This window comes from Crinia signifera, chromosome 3 (genome assembly GCF_055691185.1).
Source record: "Crinia signifera chromosome 3, ASM5569118v1, whole genome shotgun sequence".
Taxonomy (NCBI): Eukaryota; Metazoa; Chordata; class Amphibia; order Anura; family Myobatrachidae; genus Crinia; species Crinia signifera.
The window spans coordinates 320,525,472-320,546,997 of record NC_139219.1 but is presented as its reverse complement, the minus strand read 5'-3'; the positions used below and the strand labels follow the sequence as shown (position 1 = coordinate 320,546,997).

Genomic DNA, 21,526 nt, shown 5'->3' with positions numbered 1-21,526 from the left:
ACACAAAGCATGACTACAGTGTAACAGCACGGACCACAGAAGAGGGGAATGGGCCATTACGGACAGTGGTGCCAAGAGGGGGCAGGTACTTTTTACCTGGGCCCGGCAACCTCCCATGTTGCAGGGAGCCAAGCAGTAGTGGAGAGAGGACAGGCTGCGGCTGCAGCACAGCGTCTCTCCCTAGCCCAGCATATGCTGCTTAGGTTTCTCTTTCATAGGGATGTGACCACGCCCCTCCTGGAGACCACACCCCCTCCAAGAGGACAAGCCCCTTCAGTTTACCTGTCAGCACCCTGAATGTGGATATTTATAATGTCAGTACTTCAGGCTGCGGTCTTATGTGTGATTAATCAGATTGGTGAGGAAATGGTATAACCTTGTGATTGAAATCCACATACTGTACACAGCAATAATAACATTAGGGGACTGATAAAGGGCAGTGGGTGTGGCATAGCTGAGGGTGTGATGCGGCCACTGCTCCACATTTGCCGGTTGATGGGCGTGATGTCGTTGTGACTGCCGCGCTGCTCAAGCTCACCTCCATCCGAGGGGGTCCCTTCTTCCAACTACCGCCCTCCAGTGGCCGGCCCGGAATGTACCCCTAAGCATCTGTAATGTGTACCTGGCCCAGGGCCTGATTCAGAGTTGATCGCTGATGTGGGAATTTGCAATCAGTTTGATTATTGCATGGCTATATGTATATGTATGGATTGTAGCGCGCATGCACGAGCTAAAATGGCGACAAAAATAGCGACAATGTCTACTCACAATCCCCTCGCAATTCGAAGGAACCCGTTTGTGGGTGGTAACCGGCCCTTATCTGGGTGTGTCAGGGAAGATAGAAGTGTGCCCAGGTGTTTTTAGGGAGGGTCTGTGACATCAGCAATGGCCCCGATCAGCCGGTTTCAGTTGTGGAAGGGTCAGAATTACTCACATTCACACAGACTGGGAAAATCTTCCGATGGTTTGTGAATTGCGTGTGGATGTGCGACAGCATATCGGATAGCCGCATTCTTACAATTCTCTCCAGTTTGCTTTCTGTCTGGGCGGCGGCTATCTACTCGCAGTCATCTGCAGCTTTGCAGATCAGCAAACAGGTCTGAATCAGGCCCCTAAAGCGGGTGCCACAGTTGCAGAGCGGAACGCGTCCTGTTGCCACCTCTGCTTCGGCTTCCATACACGCAGGCTCTATGACATCATACTGTACCTTTATAAGACGCAATATGCTCAGTGAGGTGGGCGCTTTCCTCTGCGATCTTATCCTCAATCGTACTCGTCCCCATTCCAAAGTCACGTAACGTGGTTATTGTAAACCTTCTCATCGCCTTCCAGTTCTCACCGTTTGACGAAATAACTCCTGAAATGTTCACAGGGTTCAGTGTTTTCTTTATTAGAGACACTCACACATGTCATTGGGGCAGATGTATTAAGCTTTAACAAGAGATAAATGCAGGGTGATAAAGAGGCCGGGGTAATTAGCACTGGCTCCTCCCCTGTCTGTACCCCTGGGTGGGGTAATATTAGCTGAATTGCGCATTGAGGAAACATAACACAATGATAACAATGACTCACCCATTCCGTTGTCCATGTCCTTGAATATTTTAAGTATCGCTCTCTCTCCAAACTCTTCAGCATGATTGACGAGAGCGTCTTTCACAGTCTCATATCCCGCTAGGACCACCATCTTTCTCATGCCCATCTGAACGCTAAACACCGAGCCGTAGGTCTTGGCAAGCTGTAATACAATGCACGGAACAAAATAAAACACAAGTGTAAAAAAAGAACTTACTATGAGAAAAAGCAGAAACGCATTGTTTTAGCTAGTGGTGCAACATTGGGGTCTCTTCCCTGCAGAACTGAGCACAACTAAAATGGATAACAGTGTTTATAAACTAAGGCAGTGGACACACACACACACACACACACACATACACATGACAAAAACACACAAATAATTGTTCGTTTGCATGGTACATATATGTGGGATAAATTGAACAACTACTGAACCTGTGTGAGGACATCTTGTGGCCAAGAAGTAGAATGCTATTAGGCAACAAATTAAGAGACTGAGCACTTGCTGTAACATACTGTACAGCAATGGCGTAACTACAGTAGGTGCAGGGGGTGCACTTGCTATGGGGCCCGGCCGCTCCGGGGGCCCGCGGGCCCAGCAAGCAACCCCCTGCACTAAGTTTTCCTTCAAGATGAGGCAGAAGCCGGGCACGGGCGGCAGTGACAGGGTCCTCGCCCGGCAGCAGCGCGGTGCAAACGCAGCCTGTGACAGGAGGAGTGGAGACACACACAACCCGCCGCCGCGCCCGCCCATCAACAGCGCGCTTCCGCTGCCTGCTAGGAGCACCACGGCAGTGACAAGGCCCCTGCCCGGCAGCAGCGGGGTGCAGAAGGAGCTCTGTGACAGCAGAGTGGAGACACAACCCCCCCCGCATCAGCCCAGCAGCAGCACCTAGGAGCACCACAGTACCGGCTGCAGTGACAGGGCCCCCCAGCATTGTGAGCCTAGAGCTGGCCGTAGCAGCGGTAAGCTGACCTGTATGTCATAGTATTCGCTGGCACAAAGGGGTGGCGGTGGGGGAAATTTGGGGTATACAGTATAATGATGTAGTCAGTAGTGTATATTGATATATATGGATTGATGGATATGGGAATCAGGGTATGTATGGATGTATATGCAGTATGTATGTACCGTTTGTATGTATGTGGAAGGCACTGTATGGATGTTTGTGGAAGGCTATGTATGTATGTATGTATGTATGGGGAAGGCTATGTATGTATGTATGTATGTATGTATGTATGAGGAAGGCTATGTATGTATGTATGTAGGTATGAGGAAGGCTATGTATGTAGGTATGAGGAAGGCTATGTATGTATGTAGGTATGAGGTAGGCAGTGTATGTATGTGGAAGGCAGTGCATGTATGTATGTGTGTATGTATTTCGAATGCAGTGTATGTATGTATGTATGTATGTATGTATGTATGTGGAAGGCAATGTATGGACGGGATACCTATGCTGTATGTATGAGGAAGACTATGTATGGACGGGATACCTATGCTGTATGTATGAGGAAGGCTATGTATGTATGTATGTATGTATGTATGTATTGAGGTAGGCCATATATGTATGTGGAAGGCAGTGTATGTATGTGTGTATGTATGTGAAAGGCAATGTATGGACGGGATACCTATGCTGTATGTATGAGGAAGGCTATGTATGTATGTATGTATGTATGTATGAGGTAGGCCATGCATGTATGTGGAAGGCAGTGTATGTATGTATGTATGTATGTATGTGGAAGGCAGTGTATGTATGTGTGTATGTGGAAGGCAGTGTATGTATGTATGTATGTATGTATGTGGAAGGCAGTGTATGTATGTATGTATGTATGCATGAGGAAGGCTATATATGTACAGTATGTATGTGGAAGGCAGTGTATGTGTGTATGTGGAAGGCAGTGTATGTATGCATGTATGTATGTATGTATGTATGTATGTATATGGAAAGCAATGTATGGACGGGATACCTACGCTATTAGGATGCTGGCGGTCAAAAGAATGATCTCGGCATCCTGAATCTGACAGGGGATCCGTAGCACCCTTCCCCTCTTCCACTACCCTTCTAACATTCCCTTGCATCAGCCTAACCATCCCCTCCCCGAAACCTAACCCCCCTATGAAGTGCCTAAACCTTCCCCCGCAGCCTAACTGTAAGTCGCCCCACCAGTGGCTAAACCTATCCCCCTTTTCTCAAATATCCTGCTTACCGCATACTTACCATTTGGGATGCCGTCTGTCGGCATTCCGGCCTCTATGCAGTTCCAGCGCCGGTCTTTCTGAAGGCAGTCCTGATACCAACATCGGTACACTGAAGTCTGGCATCAGGACCGCCAGGATGCCGACTGTAGGCATGTATGTATGTATGTATGTATGTATGTATGTGCGTGTGTATGTGGGAGGCAGTGTATAGATATATAGATGGATGTGTATATATATATATAGATATATATATATATATATATATATATATCTATAGATATATATATATATCTATATATATAAAAGAAAGGAGGTGGATGAATGTATGTATGTATGTATGTATGTATGTATGTATGTATGTGAGAAGCAGTGTATGTAGGACCTGTATATATGAGAGCGGCAGTGTATGGATGTATACATGAGAGACAATGAAATAAAAAAGAGAGAATGTGTGTAAAGGGGGAGAAATAAAGATATAAATGCCAATGTGAGAGATTAGATAAATACATAGTCCTAACCCCTCTGCAAGTGGACTGTATTGGTATACAGTCCTGGTGACCCCACCACCCACACTGCCCCGCCAGCCAGCACTCGGGACACACAGAGTTTTACTAGAGGATAGCTATTGAAAAAAAAACCTTCACAAAGGAGTGTGTTGCTTGCTGTACCAACATTAAGATGCTGGCAACACTTACCACACCTCTTCTGCGGCAATAGACATGCTGACTTTATTGGAGACCTGAGTTGGGGGGCCCCTTCAAAAAATTTGCTATGGGGCCCACAAAGTTCTAGTTACGCCTCTGCTGTACAGTACATGGAACAACTGCAAGAAGTCAGTATCTATCTATCTATCTATCTATCTATCTATCTATCTATCTATCTATCTATCTATCTATCTACCAATCTATCTATCTATCTATCTATCTATCTATCAATCAATCTATCTACCTACCTACAGTATCTATCTATCATTCACTTTTAAATGTGCAATTGGGTGATCATCTATATACATGTCTAGTGTCCGTGAGTCTCCGAAACACTGCCATCTGCTGGCAGAGAGTGAAACTACATCTCTTTCTCACACATGCACACAGAATCTCACATGTGGCTCCCAACATCCCCAGAAAATGACATTACAGTATCAATATATCAAAAATCGCTTCTTTCCAGATCCTAAAAGAACAGAACACTGGCACTGGGTCGTCCTGTGGAAACAAAGGTTGTCCCAGGCACATTGGGCAGTGCATGAAAATTTTCTTGTAATTGCAAAGAAATATCCAATTGAATAAATCCTTACATTATTTGTGCGGATTATTGTTTGATTGGTGCAACAAGTAAAAAACAGAAATGATTAATGACTCACTAATACAAGCGCAAACTATACTGTATTAATAAGGATAATTTACTAACTAGCAATGAAGTTCTGATATGTACAGTACATGGTCACTTTACAAAGCGTCTCTATTGCAGCCTTATGTAATATTTTACTTAACCCTTTGACTGCCAAGTGAATTTGTCAAAATAGGTGTGGAAATATCCAAGCAAACATTGTTATTGACCACAATGACCTGTAATGTCATCTTATATATGAAATTTAATCTCTTTTTACACATTTTTTTATTTGAATTTATATAACAAATGTGAGCGACGCTGGCACTTTTAGCGGATATTTTGCGCGTCTCTCACAGAGATGTTGGCACTGAAAGGGTTAAGTAGGACGTTCTCTTACCTCTAAATATGTCAGGTGGGGTCTGCTTAAATTCACCATATGTAAATTCCCAATTAGAGGCCAACATCTCGGCCCCGGAGGATAATTTGCTGGGCGTTTTGTATTCCATTGGCTCAGAAAATATAACAGTAGTAAAATCAGCACCAAGAACGCAGCGACAGAGAGCCCCAAATCCATTGTGTGATCAGCATTCTTCAGAGGGACTGGACCTGGCACCTGTACGCCAGCTGTATACTGTATAACCCTTGGGCTTCACCTTTGTCTCAGTAACTGTGTGATGCAGAGTGAGCCAAAAACAGCATTGGGAAACAGCTCATTATAATAACTAACATAAGAAGATTTAAAGGGAACAATATCAACATAAAAAGTTCTAATGCAAAACTGTGCAATGTGATTATAATGGAAATAAGGATTACATTCCTAAACAATGAATCACGAGCAGCAATGGCTTCCAGCAAACAAGTTACTTAATAACTCGCCTGACATGGTTGCGTCAGATGCAACCACACCAGACTGGGCTTTACTTGACATGGTCGCATCAGATGTGATCTCTAAAGCTGGCCATACATCAGAAAGATCGATCTTAAGATCGATTGCGCTCATGATTGTGTACAATTTCCCTTGAAATCCCCGGCAGTCCTTGGTGGTTTTTGGACACACAATCTACACACAATCCATCTTACAATCAGTCATACAATCCATCTACTGTATGATTATGTACACAAGATGTGCACACAATCTGCATACAATCCATCTTACAATCAGTCATACAATCCATCTGCTGATTGATTGTATGATTATGTACATAAGATGTGCACACAATCTGCATACAATCCATCTTACAATCAGTTGAGATTGTATGATTGGGTACAATATCTTTCTGATGTATGGCCACCTTAAGATTAATCCCCAACAAACTGCTCGTTAACCCCAACCTCTCCTCTCTTAACCTTCTCATCAACACTAAAACCTGTCTCTCCTCCTCTGACCCCGCCTCCCCTGCTGCCCTCTCCTATCGGGGCTTCTCTTTCATCCACTTTGTTACACCTGACAACCACCAAGGCGGGGTGAGCATCCTCTTGTTCCATTTTCTCCACTGTTGAGGTCCACTTTATTGGCCTCTTCTACTCCATTCACCTCCATGTATCGGTCATCTACTACCCCACCTCCCAGCTATTCCTTTGCATTCCTCGACAACTTTGCTTCCTGGTGTCACCTCTTTATCTTCTCTGACTCCCCTTCCATCATCCTTGGCGACCTTACCATCCCTATTGACAAGATTACCCTCCCTTTGGAGTCAGAAGTGATCCTACTGTTTTGCATTTTTGTACAACCTGGCAATTGTGTTTATCACTAGTCACTTCTCTGTAGCACAACATTTTAATGATAGGTTCCCCAACCACACAAGACCATGGACGTAAGTCAAAGTAGCACTGCCTACTTCTTGTCCCCTCACTTGTTTTGATGTTACCCCAGTTTTTGGGATGTAACAGTGGCTGTGTTGAACCTGGGGGTCTGATTTGTGTTGTACCATCAGAGGTCAGTCTTGTACTGAAGTCCCCTACCAGAATTGTAATCCTACCATGCCTCTAACGCACAAGTCACACCCTTTTTTCTGGTTCCTGGACTAAAAATACATAGGTTTTCCAATCAGGTAGGGATGACACTGCTCCAAGGTAGGTAGCTCTTAGTTTTGATATATTTAAGTAAGGAGCCATTATCATGTGGCTCCTTGCTGGCTAATCGTAGACCCAATTTAGGGTAACGGTGGTGTGGGGTGCGGTGCCCATGGACTGGTTGGGCTGGGTGGCTCTAGTGTGGCACACCTTTACATTATATTAACACTTAGCACCTTTTTTTTCCCCACTAACACTATTTCTTTAATATTTTAATTACATGAAAAAAAATTCTCTGTCTCATTTTCTATAACTTTGGCTTCCTCTCACTAACCTCTATTAACACTTTAGTATATTCACTGGTGTGCTACTCTGGGCTTTCTAGTTTATGCTGTTTTTTGGGGGTTCCGCACCCTGCACCTAGATATAGCACTAGGGACCCCCAATATACAGAGAAACCTTTACGTTGGCTTGGGGGCTTACACATAGTTTTGTGCAAAATATATGTAACCAATATCTCTGAATTTTATTATCATGTAGAGTTCTAGACTGGTTACTAATACCATTCAGTTAGCTGGGGAAACCATGGATATTTTACTTACTCAGTATTACCCCTCCTTCCATGCGGGTGTGGTATATGGTCCCAACAGTCAGGATCCCGACAGTCATTAGCCCGACGTCGGGATCCTGACTGGCCGGACTCAGACAGCGGGGCAAGCGCAACAGAACCGCTTGCGGGCACGGTGGCTCACTATGCTCACAACCTATTCTATTCTCCCTCTATGGGGATCGCGGACCTCCACAAGGGAGAATAGCCGGTGGCCGTTGGGACCCCAAGTGTCGGGGTTTTGACTGTCGGGATCCCGACATCGTGGTAATGACTGTCGGGATCCCAACTGTCGGGAAACTTTCCATGCACCTGAATGGTATTACTAAGCTAATTGAGCCTCTGCCACTATTTATAGGGACTACACTGACCCTGTACACTTCAGGTTCTTATATATATTTTGTAAACAATAACCGATATTAAACAGTTTCATTTATTGACCAAAGGTTGTTTGACCAGCTCCATGGATGGTGACATTTGTGCACTCTTGCCAAATGGATAATAGGTTGTTCCAAGTTCAAATGATCTTAGGTTCTATTCATACAATCCAGCAAATTAGTCATTTATATACAGTATTATATTTATTAACTCACTAGTTAACAGGAGAGAACACATATTTACTATATTAAACTTTTTTCAAAAAGATCCCAAAGATTCTTTGGTCAGATGTACTAAGCCTTGGAGGACGATAAAGTAAAGAGAGATAAACTACCAAGTAGTCATCTCCCAAATTTCCTAATGCCCAGAATCTGGGCATTAGCCCCAAAGAACTAAAAATTCAAATACAAAGTGACCCTGGGCATCTGGCCCCGTGTTACTGAGAAAGGATTAGCATAAGAGAGTGAGTGTACAGCTCCCATGCTTCTATAGTCCTCCAATAATAGGGCTGCGGTGGGCTGTCAGGACCCATCTAGATGGCATTGGCAGCCATCATTGCTATGAATCCCCGTTTGGGTTCTGCGATGACCAGTAGAGGCTCCAGAGGTGGGGCTACAGCACAGTTCAAAATTCAAATTGGGGAGAAACACCAACTGCCCGTGAGTCAGTATGGAATGACAGTTGGCGGCAGTGGTTGTGGTTCCTCTACCTCTGGAGCTGCTACCAGTGGCATCGAGAGCAGGTGAGAGCGGGTACTTGTTACTGCTGGAGTGGCCTGGTCTCTCTCCTCAAGCCCCCCCGCTGCAGGGAGCCGGGCAGTGGGGATAGAGATGACAGGATGCTGCCGTAGCCCGGCCTCTCTCCCCAGCTCAACACACACTACTCATGTGCTGAGCTGGGGAAAGAGAGCTGCAGCGGCTGCCTGTGTTCTCTCTCCCCCTCTCGTTTCATTTTTACATGGGAGTGTGATCACACCCTCTTCCAGAGGCCCCGCCCCCACAAGTGGCCACATCCCCTATATTTTACCGGGCCCCTGGCCGCCACTGTTGAGGATTGGACCAGTTCCACTCACTTCTTTAATCCTTTAACATACACATGCACATTTATAACTGACTAGTAAGGTTCTAGGGCTGGTTGGCGATATACAGTAAATACTGTATATACTGCATTGTAGATGATAGAGACACCCTTGTGAAAAACATTTGTAAGTGCAACAAACAGTAGGATCCCGTATTGATGATTGATTGGCTATCTGTCCCTCAGAATAAAAATACGTACTCAGTTTTTATTTCATTTATATCTTTTTATTTATTTCATTTATTATACTTGAACTGTTATTTTATTTATGTTCATTTTATAATTTTTTCAGATTTATATTCGTACATTTATATACATTTATATTCATTGCAAAAAAACAGTGAGAACGATCTTTTCATAGATGCGGGAACACACATCTAATGTGGCAATCATAAACACACATACTGTGAGCCTTAGGAAAACATACTGTACATCAGGGTTGCCGACTTTTTCTGTCTCCTCTCCGGGAGAAGCCCGGAGAGGAGACTTCGAGGTGCAGTTCGGGGGGCGGGGCTTGAGCTTTACATCATTAAGCCCCGCCCCCAATTCACGGATCTCCGTGGAGGGGGCGGTGCTAAAATGACGCGATTGTGCACATTTTAGCTCCGCCCCCTCCTCTGAGACCCGCGGATTACTGCATTTAAATCGAAAGGTATTTGGAAAGAAGCCGGAATCAGGGGGTGGTATGGGGGTCCATCTTTCCGGGGGGCTGGGAGGAGGACCCGAATTTCGGTATCCTCCCGTCCATTCCGGGAGGGTCTGCAACCCTGCTGTACATACATTTATAAAGTATCTCCTTAACACAGAATGGAATGCAGTCAAAATATTGTCGGTTATAATGTTGACATAATTTAAATGTCAACATTCAAAATGCCAAATCTGTAAAATGGTGACATGTGGGACAGGGCTAGACTGCATCAGTAGAGGAATAGGGATTAGACTGTAGTAGCAGAGGGCTATAGGGCCTAATTCAGACATGATTGCAGGGCTAATTTGTTCTCAAAATGGGCAAAATCATGCAGGAGGGGCAGATGTAACAGGTGCAGAGATAGTTAGATTTGGGTGGGGTGTATTCAAACTGATATCTAGATTTGCAGTGTAAAAATAAAGCAACCAGTATTTACCTGCACTGAAAAAAAAAAGAACTCACCCAAATCTAACTCTCTCTGCACATGTTACATCTGCCCCACCTGCAGTGCAGTATGGGTTTTGCCCATTTTGAGAACACATTGTCCTGCAATCAGGTCTAAATTAGGCCCATAGTTTGGCCATTGAAGAAGAGATGAGGGTTAGGCTGTAGGAGGGGGGTTATGGGTCAGGCTGCAGTAGTGGAGATTAGGTTTAGGCTGCAGGAGGGCAGGATTAGTGGTTAGGCTGTAGGAGGGGGGTTATGGGTCAGGCTGCAGTAGTGGAGGTTAGGATTAGGCTGCAGGAGGGGGGTTATGGGTCAGGCTGCAGGAGGGGGGTTATGGGTTAGGCTGCAGTAGTGTAGATTAGGATTAGGCTGCAGGAGGGCAGGATTAGTGGTTAGGCTGTAGGAGGGGGGTTATGGGTTAGGCTGCAGTAGTGGAGGTTAGGATTAGGCTGCAGGAGGGGGGGTTATGGGTCAGGCTGCAGGAGGGGGGTTATGGGTCAGGCTGCAGGAGGGAAGGATTAGTGGTTAGGCTAGAGGAGGGGGTTATGGGTCAGGCTGCAGGAGTGGAGATTAGGTTTAGGCTGCAGGAGGGCAGGATTAGTGGTTAGGCTGCAGGAGGGGGTTATGGGTCAGGCTGCAGGAGTGGAGAGTAGGATTAGGCTGCAGGAGGGGGGTTAGTATTAGGCTGCAGGAGGGGGGGTTATGGGTCAGGCTGCAGGAGTGGAGGTTAGTATTAGGCTGCAGGAGTGGAGGTTAGGATTATGCTGCAGGAGGGGAGGTATAATTCTATAATGTAATTGATGGAATTATTATGCAGTTACTGATGTCATAGTGTCAGTGACAGTGATGTCATTGTGTAACATTATATCTGACATCATGAAACCTGTGACTTTCTCTTCGTATTTGCACAGATATAAATGGATTTTAAAAGCGAGGCACGGCGCATATCATCTGTTTCTTCGGTGCGCGTGTAAATCCAAATCCCGGGGTCATATCCACATGACTAACACCAGCTGGTAGGCAGAATGTGAATCTCTGTACCAGGCTGGCAAAGAAGATGAACAGCTCCATCCTGGCGAGATTCTCTCCAGCGCAGGCTCTGCGGCCTAGAACAGAGGAGACACAAAGTGATATAAGTAGTGGGGTGCGTGTGTGTGATGTATATGAGGCAGCGCAATCGCAGCCATTACGTCGGCACAATTAAAGCACAATGATGTGAATGTTCAACTTTACTCTGTTAAGTGCGCTATATAAGAAACTGTTAATAAATAATAAAATAAATACTGTGCAGTCAGTAGTATAGTAACAGTCATATAACACATCACAAAGGCTGGACATGCAGTACTGTGCAGTCATTATTGTAGCAACAGTAATATAACACATCACAAAGGCTGGGAATGCAGGACTGCACAGTCATTATTATAGTAACAGTAATATAACATATCACAAAGGCCAGGCATACAGTAGAGTTCAAACATTATTATAGTAACAATAATACTGTATAACACATCACAAAGGCCAGGCGTACAGTACTGTGCAATCATTAGTATACTAACAGTAATATAACACATCACACAGGCCAGGCATACAGTACTGTGCAGTCATTAGTATAGTAACAGTAATATAACACATCACACTGGCCGAGCATGCAGTACTGTGCAGTTACTATTAGAGTAACAGTAACATAACACATCACAAAGGCCGGGCATACAGTACTGTGCAGTCATTATTAGAGTAACAGTAATATAACACATCACACTGGCCGAGCATTTAGTACTGTGCAGTTACTATTAGAGTAACAGTAATATAACAAATCACAAAGGCCGGGCATACAGTACTGTGCAGTCATTATTATAGTAACAATAATATAACACATCACACATGGAGGGCATGCAGTACTGTGCAGTCATTATTAGAGTAACAATAATATAACACATCACGCAGGCTGGGCATACAGTACTGTGCAGTCATTAGTATAGTATCAGTAATATAACACATCACACAGGCTGGGCATGCAGTACTGTGCAGTTACTATTAGAGTAACAGTAATATAACATATCACAAAGGCCGGGCATACAGTACTGTGCAGTTACTATTACAGTAACAGTAATATAACACATCACAAAGGCCAGGCATACAGTACTGTGCAGTCATTATTAGAGTTACAGTAATATAACACATCACAAAGGCCGGGCGTACAGTACTGTGCAGTTACTATTACAGTAACTAATATAACACATCACAAAGGCTGGGCATACAGTACTGTGCAGTCATTATTAGAGTTACAGTAATATAACACATCACAAAGGCCGGGCATACAGTACTGTGCAGTTACTATTAGAGTAACAGTAATATCACACATCACAAAGGCCGGGCATACAGTACATACTGTACCTGCTGAAAACGGCATAAACGCATCCTTCTTGATAAAATTCCCTTTGGCATCAAGAAAATGATTCGGATAAAACTCATCAGGTTTCTCAAATTGTGTTTCGTCTCTCAGTACAGATGACAATAATGGGATTATGTAGGTTCCCTAGGATGATAAACAATTTGTAGATTTGAGCCCACGGAATGGACTCCAAATTAGTGTCACTTAATTTGACATGCTTCATTCCCAATCAGAGTCCACATGGATGGTAATGTCCTGTATGAAACAGTTCAAAGCAAAAAAATAGTGTTGACCTTTCTATGTGTCGTACATGCTGAGCATGTGACCACGCCAATCTTTTGATCCTAGCAAATGGATACCCCTAAAAGCTTCTATTTGTTAGTGGGAAAATGTCTTAACGGTCAAAGGGATAATGTTATTATTGTGCATTTATCTAACATATTACACAGTGGTACCCAAAGACGGGTTAATCAGACACACCAGTCCCTGCTCCATGAACATGACAAGCATGGACAACTTCTTTCCGGTGCATGCAGCCAGGTTGGGCGAATCACTGCCACTCTGCCGACTCCTCCTGCTGCTGCTGGGTACAGCCGGGCTGGGAGGGTCCACTGGGGGGGGCGTGCTCTCACTCTGTCTGACACCGTTCTCAGGATGTGCCAGCACTGACACACACAGGCGGCACCCGACCGGTTTGGCACGCGTGCTCACAGTTAGACACAAGTAGTGTGCTGGCCCCCCTCTGAATCTGTTCCTGCAGGAGACCCGGCACTGCTCCCACCGCTACTGAAGGGATAGCGGCACAATGCAGTGAGTTGCCCGGGCCCTGCCATCTCTGTCAGGGTGATAGGGCCTGGGACAGCTTCACCCTCAGCACCCCCCTGATGGCGGCCCTGAGATCGATAACCATTAGGTCGATTCACTGAGATTTGCAACAGTTGTGACATAAAGGCAGTAACAATAAATACAATATTAACAGTACAGAGCATATAAAATACTCACTTTTGGAATGAAATATCCCTTAAAGGTGACATCAGTAGATGTCTCATGAGGCAGATTGAGGGGGATAATGTCAGAGAACCTCTGGACCTCATGTACGACTGCATAGGTAAAAGGCATCTGCCCCCGGTGGCTGTACAATGGTTGTGCGGTTCCAACGACTCTGGAGATCTCTTCTTGGACCTTTTCTATTTAGGGTAAAAGATGTATAAGAAATGATCACCGAGATGTGATTGGCTGAGTAATATCTTCATGTATGACAACCTGAGATTCTAAAAATGTCTCCCAAATCCCAAGGGTAGGATAATATTTCTCACCCAGTTGAGAAGACCCTGAGAGATTGCTCTGTGTGTGTCCATGGGGCTTTACCTGGTGCAGCTTGTCTAACAAACTCTAGCTGGTGCACTGTGTATAAGTTAATAAATAATAAATAAATGTATTTGTCAGATTAGTCCTATGTGACCCAGAATGCTCTCTGCAGCTCAATACACTGGTGCATACTCAGGATAGAGAGGGAGATGTATCATAGCTTGGAAAGAGATAAAAATGGAGAGAGATACAGTACACTCTGCTTGCAAATCGAATGCACCTTTGCGTGGTATTTAGACCAGGAAGCCTCCAATTTCTTCAGACCATCCTGAATGCGATGTATGTAGGGCCTGATTCATGCTCAATTAGCTAAGCAGCGGTCTTTGCTGCTTAGCGAATGGGTTAATGCCGCCAGCTGGCCAAACGAACGCCTGCACCTGCTAATATACGCAGCAGCGTGCACCCACCATTTTTGTGGGCATGGCCAGGAAACGCTGGGTGTTCCCAAGTGACCGCTTCCTGTCCTCCCCCCCTCTGTGTGAACAACTCGATGACTGTGATAGCCGCTGAAGCCGTTGGCACAGTGAGTATATTCACTCATACGCTTGCCAAGAGCCGCACCATCTGAATATGCTGACCCGAGAGTCACTTAGATATGCGCGCTCCTTCCACATCATTCGATGGTCAGCGACCATCGAATGATGTGGGTGTTTCTCCATAGACTGTGAATGGATGTTTAAGCTAAATATCCATTTGCATCCATTTGCAGCTGTGTGTGTGAATTTGTACTGTGAATGGGGGGTGGTGGCATATGGCGGGTGAAAAATGACACTCAGCGATGTGGACGAAGCAGCGCTGCATGTCAACCAGAATAACCCCCTATGTGTAGAAATTGTGTACAAAATGTGCAGCTTTGCGAGACAACCAGAATAAGGGCCTCTATAGGCATCTTTTTTTTCAGTGTTGCCAAGTGTCACACCTTTGTCCCTCGAAGCCTGCCTTCCCGTCCATTACAGTGAGGCCACACCCCTTTTTTGCATGTGCACTTATCGGGCGCACAATTTATTTATTTTCAAACTCTGATATTTTGAACTGGGACCACCCATTACCCACATTCTAGTTTTCCTAGGAATGGAGCGTGCGGTTAGAGAACCGATTGCCACTGGGGGCAAATAAGTGTTGAAATCCTGAGTGTTTGCTCCGATATGTTAGGCGACTGCATTCAGTTGGACCTTATTGTAATTGTTAACAACTCAATGATAGCAATAGAAGTTATACAGTGGTTTGCATGTGAAACATGACACGGCTCCAAAGCACTGCACAAGTGTGTCTTTACTCTCCTATGTAATACCAACATATGCTGGTTTTATGCTCGTTGCCCAGGGGGTTCCATTCTAACTGCACGCCCGGAATCCGCACTTCTGGGTAGCGCTGGGCGCACTATGCCATTGCCTGAAGGGCCGCTGTGGAAAGAGACTGTGGCGCCAACTCCCCGCCTTCAGCGTCTTCTGTATGTTTTCTGGTGCAGCGGAGGAGGGGGGCCGGCAGGCCCTCTCTCCTCCCTGGCTCCTGGAGCTTGAGCTAGGCCAAAACACCTTGCACTGGCCCTGGCGCAGTATATGTGTGTGTGTGTGTGTGTGTCTGTGTTTGCACAGTACATGTCAGATAATAACATACACAACAGATAAATACCACTTTATTCTCAGACAAATCTTTATCCAATAGTAATGCAATAATTATGCTATCAAGCAAATTTTACCTCACATATTAAATAGCTGTAACAGCAATCATTTTGTGACAGTTAATTACCTTGGATTTTGGGATATTTTACCATCAGCAGAAGAGCCCAGCAAAGTGTTGTAGATGTTGTCTCCATTCCGGCAGTAAACAGGTTTCTGACCACTACTCTTAAGTTGTTGTCATGGAAATATGTCTGGGAGTTCTCAGTGTCCTGCAGATTACATAGTACAGGGTGAGCGCTCAGCAATTAATACATAGCACATTGTACAGGGGATCCGAGGCAAATTTAGACCTCATGGGGCCCTGGGCTAGATACCAGTTTGGGGCCTTCCTCCCTTAAAATAATCCATAGCACTTTGCGGGTCATCTAAACCAATGCCCGTTGAACCGTCCGCACCCCCCCCTCGCACGCCGATTTGATAGTCACTGACCATCGAATGAGTTCAACAACGCTTGCTGATATAAGACACTGATATAAACTTTACCACCTTTAAATGATTTTGTAGTGCTAATATAACTGGCAGAAGTCACCGCACTAGTACTTGATTGCTGCTCCTGCTCTTCTACCTTGATCCATATCAGTTCAGGGGTTGTATTTAATAATGTAGTGTCATGGTACATATGACAGAAAAAACACACCAGTGTGCTGTGCACCAAGGGTTAATGCTGCACTATATAGAGCTGTGAGCTGCATCTCTACTGCAGGACGTGGCAATTGGACCAATAGTTAATACTGAGCTCCAGTGTGACACATGTACAGTAATGTACAGTAATGTACTGGATATAGCTCAGCCATTATTACCACTAAGGAGAACAAAATCTGCACAATCTGATGCAGGGCTAATAACTTGATTTAGAACCTAAGCCTGGCAGGAGAACCCGGGACAATGATCAGATCCCCTCAGATCCTAGAAGTTTGGGTGGGACTACATGTGGAGTGTTCTGATGAGACATATTACACTATGGGTTATATCGTTACAGTTACCTTACCTCTTTCTTTCGTACGAAGAACGCATCCATGAAACTTCTCTGATCATTCTCATCAAAGTGCTTTAGATGCTGCACAAATGTCCGGGTTATAAATCCGGCGAGCTCGCCCACATTTTTTAGAATAGTTTTGTGACTGCCGGGGAGGAATCCCAGGATTGGATAAGAATTATATATCTGTAAATACATAGTACAGACAAATGAAGTCATTTATCATACAGTATTGCTCACACAGGGACTGTCCATATGGCTTCCATTTCCATATGGGGCAGTACGGATGGTGTAATGGTTAGCATTACTGTCTCACAGCGCTGAGGTCATGGGTTCTATCCCCACCATGTGTTATATATACGGGGCAGTACGGACGGTGTAATGGTTACATTACTGCCTCACAGCGCTGAGGTCATGGGTTCTATACCCACCATGTGTTATATATACAGGGCAGTACGGATGGTGTAATGGTTACATTACTGCCTCACAGCGATGAGGTCATGGGTTCTATACCCACCATGTGTTATATATACAGGGCAGTACGGATGGTGTAATGGTTAGCATTACTGCATCACAGCACTGAGGTCATCGGTTCTATCCCCACCATGTGTTATATATACGGGGCAGCACGGATGGTGTAATGGTTAGCATTACTGCCTCACAGCACTGAGGTCATGGGCTCTATTCCCACCATGTGTTATATATACGGGGCAGCACGGATGGTGTAATGGTTAGCATTACTGCCTCACAGCACTGAGGTCATGGGTTCTATCCCCTCCATGTGTTATATATACAGGGCAGTACGGATGGTGTAATGGTTAGCATTACTGCCTCACAGCGCTGAGGTCATGGGTTCTATACCCACCATGTGTTATATATACAGGGCAGTACGGATGGTGTAATGGTTAGCATTACTGCCTCACAGCGCTGAGGTCATGGGTTCTATCCCCACCATGTGTTATAAACACAGGGCAGTATGGACGGTGTAATGGTTACATTACTGCCTCACAGTGCTGAGGTCATGGGTTCTATCCCCACCATGTGTTATATATACGGGGCAGTACGGACGGTGTAATGGTTACATTACTGCCTCACAGCGCTGAGGTCATGGGTTCTATCCCCACCATGTGTTATATATACGGGGCAGTACGGATGGTGTAATGGTTAGCATTACTGCCTCACAGCACTGAGGTCATGGGTTCTATCCCCACCATGTGTTATATATACAGGGCAGTACGGATGGTGTAATGGTTAGCATTACTGTCTCACAGCACTGATGTCATGGGTTCTATTCCCACCATGGCCCTAACTGTGCGGAGTTTGTATATTCTCCCCGTACTTGCGTGGGTTTCCTCCAGGTACTCCGGTTTCCTCCCACAATCCAAAAATATACTGGTAGGCTAATTGGCTCCCAACAAAATCAACCCTAGAATGTCTGTGTGTACATGTGGTAGGGAATATAGATTGTAAGCTCCACTGCGGCAGGGACTGATGTGACTGTTCAAATATTCTCTGTACAGCGCTGCGGAATATGTGTGCGCTATATAAGAAACTGTTAATAAATAAATGTACAGTATTTGTCAGATTAGTCCTGTGTGACCCAGAATGCTCTCTGCAGCTCAGTACGCTGGTGCATTCTAAGGGTAGAGAGGGAGATGTATCATAGCTTGGAAAGAGATAAAAATGGAGAGAGATACAGTATATTTTGCTTGCAAATCGAATGCACCTTTGCGTGGTATTTAGACCATGAAGCCTCCAATTTCTTCAGACCATCCTGAATGCGATGTATATAGGGCCTGATTCAGACTCATTTGCTAAGCAGCGGTCGTTTGCTGCTTAGCGAATGGGTTAATGCCGCCGGCTGGCCAAATGAACACCTGCACCCGCTAATATACACAGCAGCATGCAAGTGTACGGCCGCATAACCATTCGATGGTCGGCAATCGTCAAATTATTTTTTTAAGAGTTTGCAAATAAAAATCAGTTTAGACTCGTTAATGGCCGAGAACGGGGAGGGCGCTGCAATCATGTGACTTCAGGCGCCTGCCCCCCTGCAGGCTTCCACCCACCTGCGTTTGCATGGGGATGCCCGATGTTTTCCTGGGTGCACCCACTATTTTTGTGGGCACGGCCAGGAAACGCTGGGTGTCCCCATGTGACCACTTCCTGTCCGCCCCCATCTGTGTGAACCACTCGATGACTGTGATAGCCGTCGAAGCCGTTGGCACAGTGGCCCTGCACATCAGTATATGTGATTTGTTGGGGTTTGTTTTAGTCGGCAATCTTTAAATTAAGTTACCTGTATAATATTAGAGCAATATTTGTAATACAAAAAAAAATATATTTCTAACCTTAAAAATGCAAAATATAATTTGATTTGTCAAAATGCTGTAGCTTTTGTTGTCGTCATGTTTCCTTATCCCCCCCCCCCCCGGTAAATGCATCATATGTGCATTTAGTTGCTTGTGCTACATAGATGCACAAGCAGCTTTTACTGATTCAAATAATATTAGCCTATATACATGGGCCCCTGGATATAGGGTGGGCCCACACTGCAGATCCTAGACCCATATTATGATAATTAAATGTCTGCGGCAATTTTATCGCTGATGTGCGCATATGCAAGACATGTCCCTGGTAAAAGGAAGCTGCCACCATGTTTTTGGAGACCTGACCAGTGGCCTGCACTTGTAGACTTGCATAAGGCCTGCACTTGCATGGAGCTTGCACACGGGCCCTCACCTCATTTAAAATAGCACTGGGCCAAGGTAAAAGATCATGGGCCAGATGTACTAAGCTTCAAAAGTGATCAAATGGAGAGTGATAAACAGCCAGCCAATCAGCTCCTACCTGACATGTCACAGACTGTGTTTGAAAAATGTCAGGCAGGAGCTGAGTGGCTGGTTGTTTATCACTCTCCATTTGATCACTTTTGAAGCTTAGAGAATCTGGCCCCCTATTTATTTATAAACAACTATTAATTAAAAATACAGCAATATGCAGAGAAACAAGTTCCACCAAATTATATGCAAATGTAAGTCCTCATACGTCCCACCTATGAGTCTAAAGGCCCCATGCACTTAGGTATTGCTTGTTAACCTTGCATGCGAAAACCTCAGCAACTCCCCGCTGGCGATAGGATCGCATACGATGCATCTTTTGAAAACGATATATCATACGCAATGCTATTTATTGCCCCAGGATACAACGAATTCTTGTGGCAGCCATGGCGATCTCTGGATACGATCCGATGCGCACAGGCCTCAGATCAGTATCGGAAGATAGGTCACTTTTCATGCGATTTATCCGCCCGATTAGTCGCCATCGGTAAAAAAGAAAGGCCATATGGAACTAGTCACACTGTGCATGCCTGACGGTGACAGCACCGAGACTCAGAATGAATGTGGACGCAGAGAACATGGATTTTAGTGGGTGCACACAGAACTAAAGGTGCCCATACACCTACGGATTTATTGTCAGATCTGACTGGTTAGAACAAAAACCTGGTAGTATCTGAATGACAGTTTGTCAGTTTTCTAGCATTTCCAAGCAAATAGTCAACTGTCATTTGCTCTAATCCGTCACCAGGTTTTTATTCCAACCAGCCAGATCTGACAATAAATCTGTAGGTGTATGGCCACCTTTTAATGAGAAAGATTTACTGAGACAGGAGTTCCACTGAAGATAGGAAGTTGCTATGGACAACAATCAGATTCTTTTATCTTCTAGAAGGGACTAAATAAATAAGGAATAGGTTCTGATTGGTTGCAGTAAATTTACCCCTATAGGGCCATGTTTTCAGTAAGGCCTTTTTTCTCATTGTCCTTCGCTGCAGAATACTGAGGTGTTTTCCTAATAATAATAATATTACCGAAATCATCGGAGATCCCAAAAGACGAACATTTTCATTTGTCAGACTTAATAGCCTCTTAAACTGGGGGTCTTTATACTCCATGCGATTTCCCAGTAATATCGCCACAATGATATTGGCCACGGAAGCGTTCAAAATCGTGAGGTCCTGAAATGGTTTTCCTAAATTGGAACAATAATGAGCAGAAGGAATCACAATGACACAAAGCATACAGTGTAACGCAGCCGACAGCAGGGGGGGACAATGGCCCTTTATGAATTATAACTCTATTACCCAGCTGTAAATGTTTTAACAGCTGTTTTATAGTTGTCAGTAATGAAGGCTGCGGTGGTAACAGTGATTAGGCGCATTTATAAGGAAATGGTTATTTAACCTTTTGATTGTTGGTTATGCAGTATTTCAAATACAGAGTTATGATGGGGACAGATACACAGCATCTATAACACATGTAACTGTGACAGGGAAGGTGGCCCCTCTCAGCTCTGGGCCCCATAGCAGCTGCACTCCCTGCACCTATGGTAGCTACACCCCTGTATATAACACATGTAACTGTGACAGGGAAGGTGGCCCCTCTCAGCCCCCTAGCAGCTGCACTCCCTGCACCTATGGTAGCTACACCCCTGTATATAACACATGTAACTGTGACAGGGAAGGTGGCCCCTCTCAGCTCTGGGCCCCATAGCAGCTGCACTCCCTGCACCTATGGTAACTACACCCCTGTGTATAACACATGTAACTGTGGCAGGGAAGATGGCCCCTCTCAGCTCTGGGCCCCATAGCAGCTGCACTCCCTGCACCTATGTTAGCTACACCCCTGTATATAACACATGTAACTGTGACAGGGAAAGTGGCCCCTCTCAGCTCTGGGCCCCACAGCAGCTGCACTCCCTGCACCTATGGTAGCTACACCCTGTATATAACAC

The 21,526-nt window shown here is 45.0% G+C and overlaps 2 protein-coding genes across 2 annotated transcripts in view; both read right to left on the bottom strand.

The window, feature by feature from the left end:
• The window catches only part of LOC146063042 (uncharacterized), a 70,897-nt gene extending 65,195 nt beyond the window's left edge, over window positions 1-5,702 (bottom strand). Inside the window, exons 1-3 of the mRNA XM_083175053.1 lie at window positions 5,502-5,702; window positions 1,573-1,735; window positions 1,208-1,357 (exon numbers count right to left, since the gene is read on the bottom strand). Of these exons, the coding sequence (XP_083031179.1) occupies window positions 1,208-1,357; window positions 1,573-1,735; window positions 5,502-5,678 (490 nt within the window). The 5' untranslated portion in view covers window positions 5,679-5,702. The remainder of the gene's footprint in view (window positions 1-1,207; window positions 1,358-1,572; window positions 1,736-5,501) is intronic.
• Window positions 5,703-10,821: 5,119 nt separating this feature from the next.
• LOC146063041 (cytochrome P450 2K4-like) lies at window positions 10,822-20,687 on the bottom strand. The gene is made up of 6 exons (XM_083175052.1): window positions 20,604-20,687; window positions 16,745-16,918; window positions 15,824-15,965; window positions 13,709-13,893; window positions 12,709-12,850; window positions 10,822-11,420 (listed from the first exon to the last, which is right to left on the bottom strand). The coding sequence occupies exons 1-6, from the start codon at window positions 20,685-20,687 to the stop codon at window positions 11,239-11,241; spliced, it is 909 nt and encodes a 302-aa protein (XP_083031178.1). The 3' UTR covers window positions 10,822-11,238.
• Window positions 20,688-21,526: the final 839 nt, after the last annotated feature.

Coding starts and splice junctions, on each gene's coding strand:
- LOC146063041 (XM_083175052.1), bottom strand. CDS start 20,687: ATGGAGTATAAAGACCCCCAGTTTAAGAGGCTATTAAGTCTGACAAAT. Junction 16,919..20,603: donor TGGGATCTCCGATGATTTCG/GTAATATTATTA, acceptor ATGTATTTACAG/ATATATAATTCTTATCCAAT. Junction 11,421..12,708: donor GTTTATGCCGTTTTCAGCAG/GTACAGTATGTA, acceptor CCTCTGTTCTAG/GCCGCAGAGCCTGCGCTGGA.